At 37.3% G+C, this 23,288-nt stretch overlaps 1 protein-coding gene across 18 annotated transcripts in view; it reads left to right on the top strand.

The window, feature by feature from the left end:
* Positions 1–23,288, top strand: part of ralgapa2 (Ral GTPase activating protein catalytic subunit alpha 2) — a 324,396-nt gene that overhangs the window by 53,199 nt on the left and 247,909 nt on the right. For all 18 annotated transcript variants that reach the window (XR_015513714.1, XR_015513715.1, XM_087290968.1 and 15 more), the window contains exon 2: positions 19,894–20,004. Coding sequence is in view for 16 of the 18 variants with exons in the window: in XM_087290968.1 (XP_087147094.1) it covers positions 19,894–20,004 (111 nt within the window). In the remaining 2 variants the exon portion in view is untranslated. The remainder of the gene's footprint in view (positions 1–19,893; positions 20,005–23,288) is intronic.

The raw sequence follows: 23,288 nt of genomic DNA, 5'->3' as shown, positions 1-23,288 counted from the left end.
ACAATGAGGGTTGAAAAGCAGAGCATGTGAGCTCGTCTGATAAGAGAAATGCCTGTTTTTTACTGCTGCATGTCTGCCCTGTACTCTCTGTGTCACCTCTGTCATCAGCACAGGACGCTAATACATGTTTTAGATGTTTACTTGGTCAGTTTCGCACATAGACATATGCTGGGATTCAATAATTCAATATGTTAGGGATAAAGAGCAGGCCTTTTGGCAGCCTGACTCAAAGTGGAGGGCTGTTGTGTAAGACTAAAGAGTTAAGTTCTGCAAAAACAACCATCATGGATGCACTTTATCCACTTTATTACACAGCTACTTGCCACAAAACATACAAAATAGAAATGAAACATTGTTCTGAGCAGTAATAGTTTAATAATTTTTTAATAATAATAAAAAAAAAACGCTAAATGGAGCACACACTAACCTGCATATTATTAATTAGCAAGACGCTGCCAAACAATCGAAAAAAGCAGTGTGACAGACAAGGAGATACAAACAAATTTAGATGTAAGGATATGGATGTGATGGATGTATTCACTAATGGTCAAGTTTATTTGAAGTTCCCGGATGAGTCTGTGTTATTCAGTGATTGTTATCTGGTAATAACATTCCTTGGAATGTTGCAACTGACCAATCAGAATCGAGTATCTCAGACAGCCATGTTATGATATTGTAACCACTTCAATATAGTGTGGATTATTACTCAAATAGGGCGGCACGGTGACAGTGGGTAGCACAATCACCTCACAGCAAGAAGGTTGCTGATTCGAGCCCCGACTGGGTTAGTTGACGTTTCTGTGTGGAGCTTGCATGTTCTCCCCATGTTCGTGTGGGTTTCCTCTGGGTGCTCAGGTCAAGACCACTTTGAATCAGGTTTTCATACAGGATGTCTCTGTACATTGCTGCATTCATCTTTCCCTCTATCCAGACTAGTCTTCCGGTTCCTGCTGCTGAAAAACATCCCCACAGCATGTTGCTGACACCACCATGCTTCACTTTAGAGATGGTACTAGCCTGGTGATAAGCAATGCCTTGTTATCTCCAAGCATAACGCCTGGCATTTACTCCAAAGAGTTCAATTTTAGTCTCATCAGACCAGAGAATTTTGTTCTTCAGTCCTTCAGATGCCTTTTGGCAAATTCCTTGCAGGGAGTGACTTCTGTCTGGCCACTTTATCATACAGGCCTGATTGTTTAATTGCTGCACAGATGGTTGTTCTTCTGCATGGTTCTCCTCTCTCTACAGAAGAACGCTGGAGCTCAGACAGAGTGACCATCAGGTTATTGATCACCTCCCTCACTAAGGCCCTTCTCTCCTGATCACTCAGCTTAGATGGGCGGCCGCACCACGTTTTTTGTGCATGTCTGTTTTATTTCCATTGGCGAATCCTAGAGGCAGTTGTGTTAACTTGCACTCTACAAAGTGTCTTTGAGCCGTGGTGCAATGGCAGCTGTATGAGACGGGTTCATCTGCATGTCTAGCAGGTATATAAGGTTTCCATACCATGCAGTTGAACTGCCAAACATTAAAGCGCAATATGCAGTGATCGCCTATTTTCCCAATGTAATCAGAGCTATCTACTGCACACACATTGCTATAAAAGCAACATCTGAAGATGGATTTGCATACGTGAATCAGAAACATTTCCATTCAATAAATGTGCACATAAAATAAGATTCACAGACTTTATTAATGATTCCTACTTGTCCTCCTCATGATAAATAGTTGCCAAAATCTGATATGTAGTGGGGGAAAAAAGAAGAATGAGTTCATCAGATGCTGGATTCGAACTGAGTTCATGCTCAAACGTGTCAAAACATTGATAACATGCGTTTTACAAGCTGCGCCACTCAGGATGTTAATGACACTACAACAGTTTACACCTATAGATCTCACTATGTCTTTTTTAATCCATTCGGTCTGATGTTCAGACCCAATTGTGTCAACCGCAACAGCTAAACTCTCCCACTCTATTTTTTTCTTTTGTTATTAATTCCGGAGGCTAACTTGCAAATAACACCCGTTTTTCTCCTGTCTACCTCCGAAAGGAGCACCTCCAATTCTCATTCTGTTCAAAGTTTCTCTTCTTGCTTGCTTTCAACATTACTTTTTCGTTTGGTTTTGCCAAAGTAGAGTCATTAGCATATTCATACGGGGGAGGAGGCAGGTAGGGGTTTTGTGCTCGTGCATGTTGCACTCAGTTTTACATTCATTCGGATGTACAAATAATATGTGTGGGTTTCATACAACGGATTTTTTTTCCGCGTACGCACATTAACAGCTTTGTGCGTACGCAATGTTTTAGTATGATTTCCACGCAAGTCTTCGTACATGAGGCCCCTGGTGGTTCCAAACATTCTCCACTTACGGATGATGAAGGCTACTGTGCTCATTAGAACTTTCAGAGCAGCAGACATTTTTTCTGTAACCTTTCCCTGCCTTGTGCCTCAAGACAATCCTGTCTCGGAGGTCTGCAGACAATTCCTTTGTCTTCATTAGGGTTGTAACAATATACCGGTATGACGGTCTACCACGATTTGAACGTGCACGATTATCATACCATGAACAATTGCATATCAACGGTTTTAACCCTTAAAGACAGAGACAGCTGCCCGCGGCTAAAAATAAGTATTGCTCTTAAATGTTTAATAACTTTTGTACCGCTGATCCGATTCATACAATTCAAAGATTGGCATAAAAAAGAGAATCTCAACTTTCCAGTGCTGTATCACATAACATTCGCGGACTTTCAGAGGCTCCGGAATCAGTGCGGTTACGTCATCAAAATTTGACAACGCTGATTTGACAAAGAAACGCTCGTTACTGTGTCTCCGGACAAACCAGATATGATACATTGATGCATTGTCCCTCCTCCATGCCCAGATTGGTTCAAACTCGCTATATCACAACCAATAAGCATAGGTTTCACTTTTGTTTGTGGACCAACACTGAGCTTTTTGAACAACACGGAATGAGAGATAGGCATACATTTATGCGCGGCTAAATAAAACGCAAAAAAAAAAGTTTTGCATGAAATAATTCTCATACTAAGTACTTTTGCATGCACAGCAGCACAGAAACATGACAAAACAGTGACACAGCAAAGACGAACTGCTGCTCTTGCTGTTTTCAAAAGACACAAATGAAGGTGCAGCTGTTTGTCTGCATTGCATACAACCACATCCAAATCCATATCCACTGACAACCATATCCATGCTGGCACATAAAACCTAAGGATGTTCCATATTAAATCTAGTTTCGTTATGTAACTATTTATAGTATAGTAAATATTTATATCTATTTTTTACTGAGGATTTGCACTATGTTTATTTGGACTTTGACACATTATTTATTATTTTCTTATTTTTTTATTTGTTCATTGTACAAGTGGACACATTCTCTCACCTCAGCGGTCAAGATTAAGTCCTGAAAATCTCAACATGCTTACATTTCTTCATCACAACCTAGACTGAAAAAAACAACGCTTTAAATACATGTTTACAGCCATAAACTTGGTATTGCACTTTTTGTCTCCCATTTATCCTGCTTATAAGGAAGGACAGTTTAAGTTTATTTTTGTCTAATCTTAAAAGACCCTGCTTGTTTATTCCTTCTAATTTAATTTATTAAAATGGGAGATTTTTCAGTTTATTTTTATAAAAGACTTCTATAGTTCTATTAAAATGGTTCTTTCAAAAGTTTGTTGAAATAAAACCTTTGTTCAGTCAGAAAACGTGTTCTTATTCTTTTCAGGGTCTTTGCTATGAGAATTACTATTTAATACCGTATACTGCGAAACCGTCAAACCGTGGTATTGTTTTAGACGATTATCATACCGTAAAAAATTCATACCGTTACAACCCTAATCTTCATGCTTGGTTTGTGTATGGACATGCACTGTCAACCCTGGGACCTTGTGTAGACAGGTGTTTGCCTTTTTAAATTAAGTCCAATCAACTGAGTTTACCACCGGTGAACTCCAATTTAGAGCTTACGGCAAAACTGTGAATACTTATGTACATGTGATATTTCAGGTTTTTTATTTTTAATACATTTGCAACAATACATTTTTTTCACATTGACATTGTGGGGTATTGTGTATAGAATTTTGAAGTAATAAATGAATTTAATCTGTTTTGAATGAAGGCTGTAACATAAAATAAAAAAATAAAAATATGGAAAAAGGGAAGCGTTATGAATACTTTCCGGATGTACTGTGAGTTAAAAATTTTACTTGAGTAGAGTTTATGCAAGACGTCGATCCACTACAAATTTACACACATATGCCATATTCCATTCATAACACAGCAAACCTGACATCACATGCAGATCATCTTTAAAACCAAGTTGCAAAAGGTTATAGGAATTTAAAAGTGAAAGCAAACTTCATCCTACAGCACTGTTTATAGTAGCCTAGAGTATTCGTGGTTGCGAAATTCGAAACTTGTCAACACGCATTCAGATCGGATATCTTCGGAGCTCATCGTGCTCGAAACTGAGCATTATAACTGTAGCATGCATCCTCCTCATTCAGGAGGGTTTAAAAAAACAGACACGTCTCCCATCCTGGAGTCGATTCCGGTATTAAATCCATTGAGAGTCAAGGAATCAACTCTTTTGGAGTTGACTCATAATCCTTAGACTAAAGTGAGCTTCAGCTAAGCCTGAATTTTAAGTCAATATATGTCCAATTCTCTTGCTCTCACAGAACTTCTTAGTAACAGAAGTAAGAGACACACAAAAGATTGTGCAAGGAAGAAGTCTGAAAGAAAAGTTTAGCTTCCACATACATTTTCCGGTTTCAGATGATAATATTTTTCGGCCTGCTCATCCATCCTAATGGCAGGTTTAGTTCTAATAAAAGTCATTTCCATTTGGTTTTACATCTTGTCATTATTTAACATGTGGCTACTTGCCTTAATCAAATGTGGATTTCCTCTGAGGAAGCGGGTGTTTCAGCTTTTATGGCTTTTTATGGTAATATCAGTTCCAGAGATGACATTTACATTTAGATTTTCCAACACTTTTCCCTCCAAAATTGTTAATATTCAGTGAGCGATTACCTAAAATACAGTGTTTTCCAGCATTAGCACCGCTGGCCTGGCATAATGACTTCCTCCACGTTTGTCAAATGGTCTTTTCACTGCTCTGGCAGTCTGGCTAGTCTGACTCCAGGCAAAATATTATGTCAGCCATCAAATCCATTCCTTGTCATCATCTATCATCTGTCCTCGCTGCTATTAAAAATCAGGCCAGTGCCACTGCTACAAATTGGTTGCAAATGCCAGTGTTTTCCTAGAGCCGATTTGAAGGATTTGGGCTGCTTTGATAGCTCTGTTTAGAAAAGAGGAACATTTGCATGTCCACCTTAGGGTTGCTCCAATATTATAGATCGTTCCATCAATCAACTAACATTATTCTAAAATCCAGCCCTACTTACTCGCTCTTCACAGACATGCACAGATATACAAATACTTCTTCCCCATTAAGAATACAAGACACACACACACACACACACACACACACACACACACACTAGATTGTATGCATTCTCACACTCATTAATCACTGGTGACTGCAAATTTGTTTTGATATTAGCCATTTTTCTCTCAGGGGTGAAAACATTTGAAACCTGGTCCATTTTATATGATCTCTGTTGGTAAATTATTCCAATATTTTTTGTTTGTAGAAGAAAATTCAGATTTATTGAATGCAGTCCTAGATTTAGGAGTACTACAGTAGCCTACACTCTCCTCTGGAAGTTGAGTGAGTAACTAGAGCATTTTTTTTTTTTACTTAGGTCAGTGTGACAAAATCTCTCAAAGGAGGTGCAGCACCATGAATCATTTTTTAAAAAGCAGGCACATATTGGCATTAGAAACATATAAACCATTTTAGATGACTGATGAGATAAAACAGAAAATGTAATAATCTGCTGCAAAAACTGCAAAATTTGACTCCCACATGGTCTAATGCCCACCCTATGAGATGTTTTAACTTATTTATGGGAAGCTGCATATGTTGGATTAATAAAATTATTAATTTCATGGCTCTCTTGAATACTTGATTCTAGCTGGTTAATTGCATAAGTGTACAGGGCTCAGCATTTATAAGTACATCCCTCACAAATCTATCTTTTAAATTCATATTTTGAATAGGAAGCTATACACAATATTATATTTGTGCGTAACTGCATATACATTACATTAGTCAGTACTGAAGCCAAAACTGGAGCTTATCTATAAAAATAGCTCATGAGAATGGTCCAGAAACTAGTACATGTAAATTTATATGTTAGAGAAAAATATCAAATACAAATAAAAAAAGGAAAAATCAAAACAATTTTTAAAAAAAGGAAAGATTTAGTTAAAATTTTGTTGGTTGTATTTTATTTTTGTAAACATTTAGCTTGAATTTAATTGTACTATCTTTCAATTTCTAAATATGTTTGGTGACAAATATTATTTTAATAAGTATATCAGTTAAATAAATCTGTTTTGTTTAAATGCACCAAAACACATTGCCTTTATTAACTGAGAAATGGATACAAATATACGTTTTCAAAATGGGCTTTACTCAATTATGCTAATCACTATATCTGATAAGCATTCTGCAGTGTATTCTGCAAAAATAACAATCCTTATGTAACAATAAATTATTTGTTTAATATTAAAAGAGACTGTAATTGCAGTGTTTCCTCTAGGATTTTTAGGAATTGAGGTGGCAGGTCTAAAAACACCCTTTTTATCTAAACATCTCAGTACACAGTCAGCAGTTTCACTTCATTAGCAGTCACCTTAAACTAGTGGCAGACTTGAACAAGAAAGCCAAAGCAAATGATTGTATTTTATGTCCTTCTAAACCCCGGGAATACATTCTAAATGCACTACAGCAAGTAGAGCTAAAGGCTAGACATGTGCATCGTATCAACATTGCTGTGTATCTAAAAACAGTAAACCTTACTCCCAACATGTGCACACAACCCACACGCCTTCACTGAAAATAACAAACTTGTGCACAGAAAAGACACTATATATGAACGGCTGCCAACATTTGTGATATTTTAGTGGTTGGTTCTTTCACAGAGATTCTGGATTTACCTCATTTGTTGACAAATGGGTTGTGGATTCTTTTCTTGGCAGTTTGTGGGTCCTTTACTGGGCCTTTTCCCCTTCGCATCAAAACTTACCAAAGATGTCTTTTAGAAGAGGGCGATGTCGACAATTTTGACATCGTACAATGTCTAATGTAAAACATCATGAAGGACGATGGCATCGTCGTAGGGGGCAGTGAATTATTTATTAATTTATTCATTATGAATTAATTATTTGTAGCCTACCGTTTCAACTACATGACCCGCATGGTTTTTGTTTTACCTATAACCAAATCACAAGTAAATAAATATAAGTTATACACTAATTACCACCTGTCAACCACCTTTTCTGTAGAACTCTGGCATGAATAAGCAGAGTGATCTGTGTTGTTGTAATGGCACAACTAACAGCAACCAATCAACAATATCTGAGGTTTTTGGTAAAAAAGTGCAAAGCGAAAGATTGCAGCTGTGTACTGATGCTGTGACACGTTACCTGATAGATTCAAAAGACCAAAGACTTATTAGATAAAGACAAGATTAATTAAATGTCATGTTTAACACGTATCCTGCGATCCAGCGGTGCATTCTTGATAAACTGTCTGACGTGCACTGCTTTCTGGGCTGACTGCTGAAGCTCAGACGCTGCAGCGCATACTTCTCTCTATGAGTGTGTGTGTGTGTGTGTGTGTGTGTGTGTGTGTGTGTGTGTGTGTGTGTTTGTGTGTTTGTGTGTTTGTGTGTTTGTGTGTGTGGTCACATGATGTTCATTTTCAGCGGTATAGTGTGGAAGGAGGGCTTTTCAGAAATGCTAGAATAGTTCTGAAATAGTATTTTAAAAGTAAGAAGTGTTGGTGTAAACGGGGCCGTGTGTATTTTACGCGAGCTGATTGCCGCTGCAATGGGGTGGAGGATCCCTAATCTCTGTTTCTTACAAATTTTGCTAGCTTGTGGGTTACATTTTGGTGCTCAAGTGACAGATGTAACTGAGAGATTAATAAAAATAAAATATTTTTTTTAAATAAAAAACTCAGATAAAAAAAAAAAAAAACTAAAATAATTAATGATCCTGGTCCACACAGCAGAATGAACCCCTAATTACTCTGGGTAATGATTTACCGGCAGATGCCCATCACACACTCACACACTACGGGCAATTTAGTTTATCGAATTCACTTATAATGTATGCTTTTGGACTGTGGGGAATACAGAGCACTCGGAAAAAAATATATGCAGATACAGGAATAACATACAAACTCCAAACAGAAAAGTCTCGTGTAGGGCTGTGTGAATTGGGGAAAATATCAAATTCCGATTTTTATTTATTAATTCATCATTTTTGACAGATTGCGAATGTGATTTGATTTGCGATTTAATTTTGTAGTCAAGATTCAGCTCAACAATCTGTATCATTTACTGCTAAAATGCAGTGAGTGTTAGTTTAAAAAGAAACTGAAAAAAAATTAACTTCAGCATTTATTCAAATTTGTTTTTAACCAGTTAAACTCTGTGGCTCTGTGCTGTCATCGACATTCGCTTTTTATGATTTAAGGGTCTAGCATTGCACCAGACCCTCTTAAAAGGTTTCATTTGAAAGTGTAGAATCTATATTTTATGCACAGATGCATCACTTTGGTTTTTATTCTACTGTACAAACTTTATATAAACTTAAATACACAGTATTTTGGATACCCGAGCTGGGTGTTGAGTATTGGTTCATTTACATATTTTTCATGTACAAGTACAAGTATTTACATGTACAAGTTATAGCTCAAATGAAAGCTCTTGCTGTTGCTCATACAGTTCTAGCATTCTTTTTACTGAAATATATTCACATATCAAATAGTCAAATAGTTGTTGAAAGAATCGCTGTGTTTCCATGGCGCAGAAGTAAAAACAACATGTTTATGATCAATAAGCAGCCCCAGACTGCACAGACAGCTGTCATCTCTTACCTTATGCTGTGCAGTTCAGGGCCATTTCTCCTCTATTTTTGAGGTGATGTGCATAAGTAATCATTTTATATGCCTGATGTGGTCCAAACATAGTGAATTATGTTTGATCAAACAAAAGAATAGTGAAATATGAAAATAGTGATCGGTCCTTGTGGCTTGCATATCACCTCATATCAGTTGGAATACAATAACTTTTACATAGAGTATGGTAGAGACATTTTTTTCTTTTTTTCTATGATTACAGACATGTGCAGGAACCAGCAAAATTAATTACAGCACGCTAGACCACACAGAACCTACTTTCAAATTTGACTTTATAAAAAAAGAAAATACAAAAAGCGTCTTTTTTAGGTGTTTATTATAATGTAGACAACATATACAGATATTTTATACAACACTTTTAATAGTGTTTTGTGTGAATTGAAAGGGTTTTCTTAAAAATGATACCACATTTTTGCATTTACCCCTTTGCATGTGGATTTGGGAAGCTTTTAAATTTGGGTAGGCAATATCCAGGTGGAAATCCCAAAATAGCAGCTGAGTGGTTAAATATTTAGAAATTAAACACTCATCATTTTTCTCCAGAGCAAAGAGTAAGCGCATGTTAAATGACCTTAGCTTTCTGTAAACAAGTTCAACTCAAATTAGGGAGATAGTGTAGCTTATTATACAAACAAAAAATAATAATTATAAAAATACAGAATATTTAGCAAACTGACATGACTGAAAAGTGCCTTTCTGTAGCTTATATTGTCTAAAAACAAAATAATCAGTAATGATGCTACACAAAATATCACAACATTCAATGTACGTAGAGCTGTGCGAGATGGAAGTGTATTTCCTATCCAGCATTTGGATGAGTTTTTTTTTTTATCCCTCTTTAATCAATGCATTAAAGGCATCATTTCTTTAACGAGGTATGAGTTATGGCATTAGTTACCTCCTAGTGCTTTTGTCTCTCATGATTTATTTTATTTTATTTTTCATATTGTTTAATAGCCACAAACAACTCTGAAATTGTACTTTGCTTTTGCGTGCTAATAGATTGAGTGTCACTGGCGATACTATCAGTTGACGTTTTAGCAAGATCCTAATATTCGTAGGTGCTGGTTGTTGTATTTCCTCGTGCTGTGGCAACAATTTAGCAACCAAAATATTCCCATATTACCGATGTGCTGTTTCTCTTTTCGCTGTTCGCTTTCCTATTTAATTATTATAATTTTTTTATTGTGGGCATTTCACATAGTTCAGTTCTGGGATTCTGATTCGGCAAAACAAAAGTGTTCTCACTTAATGCTGAGTTCAGACTGCATGACTTTCAAACTAGTCGTGTCACAAATGTTTTCACACTGCATGACTATCTGGGCTAGCGTTTCGTCGCTGCTTTGTTTACACTGCAAGATGGTTCGGCGACATGGACATTCACATTGCATGACTATAGGGAGAATCGCCGACAACTTAGTCCAAACTACGTCTCACAGCCAAAAACATGTAGTATATCTTTTGTTATTAGCTACATAATGAGAAAGAAGCCTTTAATGGGGTAGAACATGTACATGTTTGCTCACCTACGTTTAAAGGGAATTAGCCATTTCTCCTCAACGTTGACATTTACATTTACATTTAGTCATTTAGCAGACGCTTTTATCCAAAGCGACTTACAAATGAGGACAAGGAAGCAATTTACACAACCAAGAGCAACAATGAATAAGTACTAAAGGCAAGTTTCAGGTCTGTAAAGTCTAAGAAGGGAAGTGTTAGTAGTTTTTTTTTTTTTTTTTTTTTGTACAATTAGTGTGATATTCAAAGAGGCAATTGCAGCTTAGGAAGTGAAGTGGAGACTAAATAGTTGAGTTTTTAGTCGTTTCTTGAAAATAGCGAGTGACTCTGCTGTTCTGATGCAGTTAGGGAGTTCATTCCACCAACTGGGCAGATTGAGCGTGAGCGTTCGCGAAAGTGATTTTTTCCCTCTTTGGGATGGAACCACGAGGCGACGTTCATTCACAGAACGCAAGTTTCTGGAGGGCACATAGATCTGCAGAAGTGAGTGCAGATAAGAAGGTGCTAGGCCAGAAGTCACTTTGTAGGCAAACATCAGAGTTTTGAATTTGATGCGAGCAGCAACTGGCAGCCAGTGCAAACGGACTAGCAGTGGAGTGACATGTGCTCGTTTAGGTTCATTGAAGACAACTCGTGCTGCTGCATTCTGGAGCAGTTGAAGAGGCTTGATAGAGTTAGCTGGAAGCCCAGCTAGTAGAGAGTTGCAGTAATCCAGTTTGGAGAGAACAAGAGCTTGAACAAGGAGTTGAGCTGCATGTTCAGATAAGAAGGGTCGGATCTTTCTGATGTTATAGAGTGCAAATCTGCACGATCGAGCAGTTCTAGAAATGTGGTCAGAGAAGTTTAGTTGGTCATCAATCGTTACTCCAAGGCTTTTCACCATTTTGGATGCAGTAATGGTTGCCCCATCCATCTGGATTGAAAAGTTATGGTGTAGAGTCGGGTTGGCAGAAACTACAAGCATTTCCGTTTTTGCGAGGTTCAGCTGAAGATGATGATCTTTCATCCAGTGTGAAATATCCAACAGGCAGGCTGAGATACGAGCTGGAACCGAGGGATCATCAGGATGAAAAGAGAGGTATAGCTGGGTGTCATCAGCATAGCAGTGGTAGGAGAATCCATGTCTCTGGATGACTGGTCCTAGAGATGTCGTGTAGATGGAGAAGAGAAGTGGCCCAAGAACAGAGCCTTGAGGTACCCCAGTGTTTAGATGCTGTAAGTTGGACACCTCTCCTCTCCAAGACACCCTGAATGACCTGTCAGAGAGGTAAGATCTGAACCATTGTATAACAGTGCCCGCAACGCCCAGTGACTCAAGCGTAGATAGCAGGATCTGGTGGTTGACAGTGTCAAAAGCAGCTGACAAGTCCAGCAAAATGAGGACTGATGATTTAGAGTCTGCTTTAGCCAGTCTGAGATCCTCCACGACCGAGAGCAGGGCAGTCTCAGTTGAGTGGCCTTTCTTAAAGCCGGATTGCTTGTTGTCCATGAGATTGTTTTGAGTAAGAAAGTCCAGGACTTGATTGAACACTACTTTCTCCAGAATCTTGGCCATGAATGGAAGCAGGGATACTGGTCTGTAGTTTTCAAGTAGCGTATGGTCCAGGTTGGGTTTCTTTAGCAGTGGGGTTACCCTAGCCTGCTTAAATGTAGTGGGGAATAAACCAGAGTCAAGAGATGTGTTAATTATGTGAGTCAGTGTTGGTATGACTGCAGGAGAGATGGCTTGCAAGAGATGAGAGGGAATGGGATCGAGTGGACAGGTGGTTGCATGGCTAGATAGCACAAGTTTGGACACCTCAGACTCAGAGAGCTGAGAAAAGGAGGTGAGTGTGTGTGGTGTTGGTGTTGTATCTTGCGTGTTTGTTGTAGGTGCAGCAAATTGAGCACTGATTTTTGCAGTTTTGGTGCAGAAGAATGTAGCAAAGTCATCAGTAGTAAGTGTGGAGGATGCGGGTGGAGGAGGAGGATAGAGGAGGGAGGAAAATGTTTTAAAAAGTAGGCGAGGATTAGTGGCATTGTTGATTTTCAGACGGTAATACGTCTGCTTTGCAGAAGTAACCTCAGCTGAGAAAGAGGACAGAAGAGTTTGGTATGTTAAGAGGTGTGCAGGATTTTTAGTTTTCCGCCAAATTCTCTCTGCAGCCCGAAGTTTTGAGCGGTGCTCACGGAGAGCATCCGAGAGCCAGGGTGCAGGAGGACTGGCACGGGCTGGCCTGGATGCAAGAGGACATAATCGGTCTAGACATGATGCTAGTGTGGAGCAGAGTGTATTAGTGGCACTGTTCGAATCAAGTGCAGTGAGCTTGCGAGATGGAGGAAGAGAGTCTGAAACAATGGTGGATAGTCTATTGGGTGAGAGAGATCGTAGGTTTCTGCGAAAGGTAACCAGTGTTGGAGTGTGTGGCGGCTCAGGAGTAATGTGGATGTTGAGAGACAGAAGGAAATGATCAGATATTTGTAGTGGAGTTACTATTGTTTGATCAGTGAAGCAGTGTCGTGTGTAAATAAGGTCTAGCTGATTACCTGATTTGTGGGTAGCAGAAGTAGGTGCTCTTTTTAGGTCAAAAGAGGCAAGCAGAGTCTGAAAGTCTGCAGCTTGCGGTTTGTCAACGTAAATGTTGAAGTCACCTAGCACCAATAAGGGAGTGGCAAAATTAGAAAAAGATGAGAGAAGAACATCCAGTTCATCTAGGAAGTGACCTAATTTACCTGGTGGGCGGTAGATGACAACCACATTTATGTAGAAGGGGTGGATAATGGTGACTGCATGGAATTCAAAGGAGCTGATTGTTGGCAGGGACGGTATCAGAGTAAATTTCCATTCTTTGGAAATTAGTAGTCCAGTCCCACCCCCTCTCCCTGTCTGACGAGGAGTGTGGGAAAAAGAGAAATTAGCAGAAAGAGTAGCATGTGTAGCAGTGTCCTCCGGCCTCAACCAGGTCTCAGTTAGAGCCATGAGATTATAGTCAGAATATGTAGCTATGGAGGTAATAAAATCAGCCTTGTTAACAGCTGATTGACAATTCCAGAGGCCCACGGAGAGAGAGAGTTGTGAAATAGTAGATACATGTATTGAACGAAGGTTGTGAGGATTACGCCTGCAGCGTACCTCCCGTGTTTTGCGAGTGTTAGTAACAACAGGAATTAGAAAACACATAATAAAAGTGCACTGACAACAAAAAAAATAAGTGTAAAGTAAAACAACAAAGTAAAGTACTCAAGTGCTTTGTCGGTGTCTTTGCTCGGTGGAGTCGCGCAGGTAGAGTCGATGGTCTTTACCCTCGTCGGTCTTCACACGAGGCGGTCTTCACACGAGGCTGCCGCGACCGCTGCCGCGGTGAACTAGTTGTTTATATAACCCCTAAAGCACTAGCTGATTGAATTCAGCTGGACACGCCTCGAGAGTCAAAACAAGGGCCGAAACTGAGGCGGACGACGCGAACCGCGTCTGCGTTCGCTACACAAGCTCTTATAGTAACCAAGGAAACAGTGGCTAAACAACTTCTAGTATTATACACAACTGAAAGCAAGTTTAAATGTCCTACAACTTTACACAAACAGCTGGAAACAAGTCCTCAAACCATACACAACAACTGAAACAAATCTTAAATGTACTTACAGGCTGCTGTTCTAGATGCTGCTAAAGTGCTTCTCCTGCCGACTAATGCTACCGTGCTCACTATATAGTGGTTACCTGGCGTTTGGACACGCCTCCCGAGTCAAAACAAGGGCCGAAACTGAGGCGGACGACGCGAACCGCGTCTGCGTTCGCTACACAAGCTCTTATAGTAACCAAGGAAACAGTGGCTAAACAACTTCTAGTATTATACACAACTGAAAGCAAGTTTAAATGTCCTACAACTTTACACAAACAGCTGGAAACAAGTCCTCAAACCATACACAACAACTGAAACAAATCTTAAATGTACTTACAGGCTGCTGTTCTAGATGCTGCTAAAGTGCTTCTCCTGCCGACTAATGCTACCGTGCTCACTATATAGTGGTTACCTGGCGTTTGGACACGCCTCCCGAGTCAAAACAAGGGCCGAAACTGAGGCGGACGACGCGAACCGCGTCTGCGTTCGCTACACAAGCTCTTATAGTAACCAAGGAAACAGTGGCTAAACAACTTCTAGTATTATACACAACTGAAAGCAAGTTTAAATGTCCTACAACTTTACACAAACAGCTGGAAACAAGTCCTCAAACCATACACAACAACTGAAACAAATCTTAAATGTACTTACAGGCTGCTGTTCTAGATGCTGCTAAAGTGCTTCTCCGTTGATAATAAACTAATTTCTTTCTGTATGAAATGTTAAACAGACACGTTTGCTCCTGAGTCCTGTCAAACCTCCACTAGTTTTTCCTCCATTTCGTGGGTCCAAAAAAAACGAAAAAGAGCGCTTTTAACTTCTCCCCCAGCCTCCTGCTGGCCTGCAGCAGGTATACACACACACACACACACAAGTGAAAGCTGCTCTCTCATTGGCTGTAGGCGATCGCTGATGTTATTTTCAGTCAAAACTCAATTCACACGGCATGATTTGAATCGCCGACAGCTCCAGATATTTAGCATGCCAAATATCTCACAGGCATCGGCGACTCATCAGCGATTCTCTCAGATCGCGTCTTTGATTGTTCATACTGTGTGATTGTCACTCACGTGCACGAGCAGCGATTTGCTTGTGATTTCAGGCATTTGTCGGCGATTTCTCAAAACCTGTCGGCGAGCCAAAATCGGGGCTAAAATCATGCAGTCTGAACTAGGCATAACTGGCTAGTATGACTGTCACATGCAGACGGCAGTCACGCATTTGCTCTGGATGGGGGAAATTGAATAATACACATATATTCCATATCGCAGCCTCTTGCATTTAGCTAATCGCAATGTTTCAATTTTTATTAATCACACAGTCCTAGTCTTCTGGTCCAATGGGCACTCAAACCAGCAACCTTCTTTCTGTAAGGCAGCCATGCTAACCACTTAGTATTCCCCAAGGTCATAAAGCAGTCTGGCAAAAATGTTTTGCACACACGAGCAAGGATTTGACCACTCTTTCTGGGATGTTCCCTTCATATATAAAAGTAATACATTTCACAGTTTCTTCTATTAAAGCTGGGGTTCTGTGTAAGGACACTTGTGAGCCTCTACATCTGAACACACAGCAGAGCAGGCTACATGATGGGATCACTTCATTGTACAAATGCAGAGACACTAGAAGCATCATCGTTACCCACCTTGCTATCTGTTTACAGTACAAAAAGAGGTTGGAGTTTATGGGCACATGTGAAGAAGTATCTGGTTACATATAAACCGGCATGGAATTCAAACAGGTTAATTATGGCATGTAAATACTCAGAGTTTAATAAAGAAAACAATGTTTGCTTTTCAAGTTGTCTGAGATGACAGACCTGAATGAAAAACCTAATTAAACAGACATTATTTAATTTATTTTTGACAGAAGTGTCCTTTAAATCACAATTCTGAATTCGGTGAATGGTCCAAAGCTACAGTATAGCCTGCATGACAAGTAAAAAAAAAAATGACACACATTGTATGCACACACAGTTTCCTTGAAGTGTTTTGGAGATGTTTCCACAGTTTTTTTCTGTATTTAGTCTGTCTCAGTTTTGTTCGTTTTTTTTTTTTTTTTTTTTTTTTTTTTTGTGATGACGCAGAGATCAGATGGTCAAAGACTCACTGGATAACTAAAAATATGGACAAATAAAATTAACAATTAAATGATAAACTACTTTTTTACAGTTACTTTATATTCTACAATTATATTGTACAAGTTCTGTATTTTCGATTAAATGAGTGCAGCCTTGCATGGTGAGCAGGAGAAGCTTATTTTAAAACTTTTATAAATCCTACTGACCCCAAACTTTAGACCAATATGGAAAAGAATTGTCGATATTGCATTTTTGCCATATTGACCAGCCTTCGTTTCTAGTCCAAATATATATATGGACTAAACAAAACTTTAATTTATATATATATATATATATATATATATATATATATATATATATATATATATATATATATATATATAAAATTAAAGTTTTGTTTTCAAAATAAAGTTATTTTTTTTCTCTGTAAAACAAGCCATTTAATTTAATTATATATTATAATAAATTCAAACCAAAAACAATATTATTTTAACAATATTTATTTACCCTGATAGGAAGATTATTCAGCTTTTTTAAGAAAAAAAAAATTACTACAAATCTGTCTAAAAAGTGCTTACTGTTTAACAATTTGTAGATATTTGGACTATAAAACAAGACAAAAACTACAAGGAAAACATTTTACAGTGTTTTTACTAACTGTCAATTAGGCATGGGCCGGTATAAGATTCTGGCAATAGGATAACCTTGGATAAAAATATCACGGTTTCACGGTATTATGATTACTGCTCTAAAATATATATTCTTTTAAAATTTTGGGGTAAAAAACAAAAACTTTTCTCTTTTAAACATAAAATATTTTATCGTGAAAAACATTTAAAATATTTTGTAACATTAAACATGTCAAACTAAATGAAGTATTGACTTCTTTTGTCTTCAATTGTTTCAAAAATAGTTTTTTTTTACAATTTAAAACGGCATCCCTGATATCTTTTCTGCTAGAAATACTGTTGTCCTAAAAAAAAATAAAAAATCTGACTCATGCATTAGGAACGTTATTGCAGAAAATTTTGACTGTTTTGTAACACTGACTTTTCCAAACCGCAGTATACCTTAAAAACGGTTATCGTAGCCTACTGCCAATATGATTCGTAAACAGCATTGTACATATGACATAAATATGATATTAAATGAAATAAATACAATAATAATTAGAAATAATAAATTAAGCTATAAATGAATTAAAGTTTAAGCTGTTTTGGCAGCACATTCATAAACCAAAAGCTTATTTTTCTTATCACCAAGTTTATGAAAACTAAACTTTTTTTGATTTTAATATATACAGTATCAAAGATAATTTTTACACCGAAGCCAAAAACTTTCACTTAAACCAGCTAAATAATACTGTAGGTTATTATATTATAATATATTAAGCTATATGCAGATGTTCATCAACCATTAGCTTTCTTAAGAAGCCAGATAATGTTAGGTTGCAGAGGCCTTTATTAATCTTTGCATTTTACCTTGATCTTGATTTTTTTCTCTTCTTCAAATGTTTTGAAATGTAAACTGATATTTCCTTCTTACCACAGAAAAAAAAGACAAGAATAACTGACCTGAAACCATTTTTAGTGGGTGAAAATACTAATTTTCTATGTCTTTTGCTACCACCATGTATATACTGTATGTTTACTTTATGTATCTCAGCGTAGTAATGCTGAGATACATAAAGTAAACATACAGTACATACGATTGTAGGTATTGGCCAAACTGAGATCTAAATGAGAGATACAAAATGATAGCTTTGAATAAATGAGATGAAAGTAAAGATAAATAAATACAATAATGTTCAAGAAAATATAAACAATAAAATAAAATCCATTCGGGCACATTTTTAGTGCCTACTAGAAATACTGGTGGTGACCTTATTGTGAACTTGGTTTCATCTGTCTGGGCATCATCGAGGATAAGATCTATTCAGTTCAGCTTTCAGTAAGGTCAACTTCTGGGTTATGTGTTTGGAAATGCTCTTCTGAAAATTTATGCTGCCTCAGGGTCTGCTATCAGCAGTTAAAGCAGTTAAACTTAAATGCAATACATGGAACTGTGTTGAGGCCAAAAAGATGTTATTATTGATATGGCACTTATCGAAAAAAAAGATTGTTTTGCAAAAGTAAACTGTAGCATGTCAGGCAAAACAATAAGCCATGTTCAGAATATGGTGCCAGAATAACATTCATATGATGGGACCATGTGAGGTTTGTGGTGTTAGTAACTGTACTATGGACTGGGTTTCGGGTGGCCGCAGCGATCAAATAAATTGGCGGCCGGGAGCGGTGTTACAGACTGTACCAAAAATCTGAGGGCTGGAATGGGTGGAATTACAGGAGTTTTCTGGGAGAAATAACACAATGGGAGATGGGTCTGAAAAATGGGAGACTCCTGGAAAGAAAATGGGTTAGTGGCAAAGTGTAACATTTCCAGAAAAGAGGCTTTTACGATGTGATTGAGTGATTATTGTGTTAAAAATGCCTGAGGAGATTTTATTGGGATATAACTTAAACTGAGTGACTTTATTTTATGTGGGCTGCGTATCGCGACCTGTGCATCTGCACTAATCATGTCCAGGATCTGCAGTGTTGAATCGGCATAGAAGCTACAGTAGAAAACACTTGAGATTTGTGAAGTCATGGCAAAGTTTAACCATTAATTTACCCAAACATAATTGTGTGTGTTTAGGGCCTATGACTGTAAGTATGTTTACATGGACACCAATAATCCAATTTTAATATGATTAAGACGCAATGACGTTCGAATTATGTGCTATAACATGTAAAACGGGATCATGACAAATACACTCAAAAAGCAACTCATTTAAACACCCTAATCATATTGTTCTCTTATTCTGATTAAGCCAGTAATTAGATTACTGATGTCGATGTAAAACTTAGTTTCACGTTTCAAGTCAGTTAAAAGCTTTTAGGCATTTAAAATGTATGCTTTTGTAACTTTAAGTAGGATTATTTGTATATATTGTATGTACTATGAAGCCTATACAGTGTTATTTTAAACTTGATTGAGTTAGTATATCGAAATATCGCTAAGTGATTCCCATCATAAATCACTGTGTGTATTTTATTTCTATCTTTGCTCTACTGTTTTTATCAATGCTTGCGTTTAGTATATTATATTTAATGCAGATCCACACCCATACCAAATCATCCCAATGTTTCTATTATGATTAATTCTTTTCATAGGGAGCTACTCATTTCATCTGATGAAATTATACCCAATTATGTCATATAGATATTGTAGATATATAAAACATCAATAAATGAAACCAATAAAACATGTCCACTTTGTTTTCCAATCTCAAGCATTACTAAATGTATGTCATGGTTAGAACTGTATGACAAACATGACAGATCAGTTAATTTTACAATCTCATAAACACAGAAAAAAAACAAAAAACAGCTTAAATCTATTGTGTCTAATCTAATTTACCAGGCTGTTTCCCTGCATCTCAGTGCATTATAATCATATATAAATACATAACTGTAGAGTTATCTAATGTGATGCTATAGTCATGTTCATTATTGTCTGTTTTGGTCTAATTCTTTTTCTTTTCTTGTGTTCTCTCTTCAGATATTATCGACAGGAATGAACTGAAGGCTTTTTTTGAAACCAACTGCTCACAGATCTATTTTATCTTCTATGAAAATTTCATTACACTGGAAAGTAACTTAAAACAAAAAGGTAAGTGATCTTCCTCTGCTTTTTGGATACTAGAGCAATGTATTTTGCTCAGACTGGGGCATCTTCATGTTTATTGCCCGTGGATCAGATGAAATCTTTATAAATGGATACACACAATATACTGAATGGATGAAATACATGTAATACTGTTACTACAGGAGTGGAGCATTGAGTTTATGAATAACTGAGCTTAAAGAAAAAGTATAGTTTTGCGGATTACATCTAATCTTCATTTGCAACATTGAATTGCTGATGCAAATCCCAGGTTTGATCTTTGTTCTTTTTAGTTGATAAATTAAAACCAGAATAATCACTCTTATGCTAATCCAGTAAGTTTTCTACTTAATTTCACAAAAAAGATTTCAGCTTTTAAACTTTATAATGCAGTGTGAGACTTCACTGCAGCACAAACAGAGCTTGAGCATAGTGATTTGAACTCTTAATTTTTACAAATAGTCTTTGCTACAAATGAATCTCAAGGAATGGCTTGATTTAGGCTTGATTTGATCGCATTTATGAAAAGTAAAAAAATTCCCAACTTCTGCAGCGAGCAAAAATCCACAATTCAGTTCGGCAATGCATGACGCCACTTATACAAAGTGAATGAGAAGAGTTGACGCTGACGCCCCGTGTAAATGGGGCGTTATAAGTCTCACTCTCTCACACGCTTTGTCTTAAAGTGACTACAGCATACTAAGTGGTTGGCTGACGGCGTGCGGGAATTACTAAACCTTACTAAAACTTCTGCATCAAGTGATCGGCGTGACCCACGCGCATGCAACACTTGCAAACTTGCTCATTTTGAGGCAGGAATTGGCCAAAGTGCAACAACATTAATCATTAAGTAAACACAAAACAGTCTCCATCTGGAGCTTCTTCATGGGACTGCACACTTGTAAACGCTCGCACCATCGGGCTCCCGCAGCTCTCCCCTTCGCCCACACTCATCAGCACTACTAAGCCGACCAATCACTGAGCTTGCGCTACGCGTCGTTGCGACGTGTAGTTACATTTTTTAAGAGGTGAGTGTCAGCGTCGCCGACGGCCACTATGCTATTTGCTATTTCAGACTTAAAGGGTCCAAAAACCCCAAAACACATTTTTGTTTATGTTGCCTGCTGCCTGCTTTTGACCATCTGCCTGCTTACTGAATATGGTAATATGGTTCTGGATTGCCTGTATACATCTGTTTGCTCCTGTGTTGACAGTTGCGAGCCAAAGTTGGCCTTTTGTAAACTTTGATTCCACTTGAGAAAAGAGGGAGAATGATGAAGACGTTGAGATTGTCATTTCAAATGTAATATGATATATATATATATATATATATATATATATATATATATATATATATATATATATATATATATATACAAATAAATTAACTGAAAGCTACAAAGAAATTAATTGAAATTGTTTTAATTTAAATGCTGTAGTTTAGTTTAAAATGTAAATACGGACGCATTGGTTAATATTACTCATTTACGTCTTCTACGTTTAGTGTGGACTCAGCACTAAAAATATATATTTAAAGATGATTCCTTGGATTTACTAATTGATTTATATAGTAATAGTTTATATAGTAATCACGTACTAAAGTGATTGTAAACAATTTATTTATGCTGAATTTAAACAAATAAATAAAGTTGAACATCACTAAACTTAAATTGTTTGCTTAAATTCAACACAAATAAATTGTTTGCAACGATTCTGCTGACATCATTTTTTTCAGTGCATGTCTGCCAATCAGAATGGAGAAAAGTGCACACTCTGACGTCATGAGGCATAAACTCCGGTTATAGTTTCCATATGACCACACTGTACCTGGAGTTTTGGAAAGATTTCACCCTGGTCAATGTTTTCAAAAATGTTTTGGTTTCAGTAACCCGATACTGCGTTTTTTTTTAAGTTGGCCCATGGTAACCTTTTATGTGGCCCGCCATCCCATCTGAGAAAAGTGGGAAAACGATGGGGAGATTGTCGTTTTAAATGTAATATAATCTTTTAGTTGTTTGTTTTACCGTTAATTAAAAAAAAAAAATTACCTGGAATTGAATGTTTTAATTTAAATGCTGCAGTTTAGTTTAAAATGTAAATACTGTCAGCCTACTGATGGAGGACAATGCAGAGACTTTGGATTTACTAAATTCTATTAAGTTAAGTGATTGTAAACAATATATTTGGGTTGAATTTAAACAAACAGAAACAGACAGATTCCGAATTAAATTAGTTTAAATTCAACACATAAATTGTTTGAACGATTTTGCAGACATAATTTTTTTAGTGCATGTTGGTAGAATGCAGAAAATGTGAGAAAACAGTGCACACTCTGAAATCATGAAGCAAAAACTCTGGATGTAGTTTCCACACTGTACCTGAAGTTTTGGAAATATTTCACCTTGGTCAATGTTTTCAAAAATGTTTTGGCTTTAGTAACCCGATACGGCATTTTTTTTGTGTGTGTGTACACACACAGCCAAATACCCGTGTTCGTGTGGACAGGGCCTACGGTTCCAGGTCAGTTTAATTTTTTTAATTGAATGTAACTTGCTTGCATACAATGACAGCACACAATGGTTTTGGAAACTAAGTTTTCAATATTGCATAAATAAAAAGAGATGAATAAATTTTAAAATATTCAGCCCTAGACTTTCTCAGCTTGACTAAGACTGCTGCCTCACTGTTGCCTGCATGGCACCTTGTGTTTAATTAATGAGGCTTTAGTTTTTTTTTTTTGACTCCAGTCTCTGGCAAAAGTGGATTTCCTGGCCTTTGCCCTATGAAGGTCACCTGTTCTTCATGCCGAAACACAATTCTGCAGTAGACGTACATGTATTTGTTGTAAACGAAACCTGCACATTTCATACCCCTGCATATCAAAGAGTCATGTTACAGTTGACTTTTATTTTCAACTGAGTAACTTTTAGTGCGCAACATGGTGGCTCAGTGGTTCGCACTGTCGCCTGTCACTGGTTCGAGTCTCATCTGGGCCAGTTGGCATTTCTGTGTGGAGTTTGCATGTTTCTCCTGTGTTTTGCCTTGGTTTCCAACAGGTGCTCTGGTTTTCCCCACAGTCCAAGGAAAGGCGTTATAGGTGAACTATATAAACTAAATTGGCTGAGTGTATGTGTGCGGTAGCAATACATAAATTTCCCATACACTATCTACAATGGCAGCATGAGTGCACAAATTAGTACTTTTTGTCATTATTATGAATATTTACAACAAACAAGCATATGTTTTACGTTTGTGTTTTACTGTCAATTTAAAAAAAAATAAAAAAATTT

This window comes from Danio rerio, chromosome 17 (assembly GCF_052040795.2).
Source record: "Danio rerio strain M-AB ecotype USA chromosome 17, GRCz13ab, whole genome shotgun sequence".
Classification (NCBI taxonomy): Eukaryota; Metazoa; Chordata; class Actinopteri; order Cypriniformes; family Danionidae; genus Danio; species Danio rerio.
This window is presented reverse-complemented; position numbering and strand designations above follow the sequence as displayed.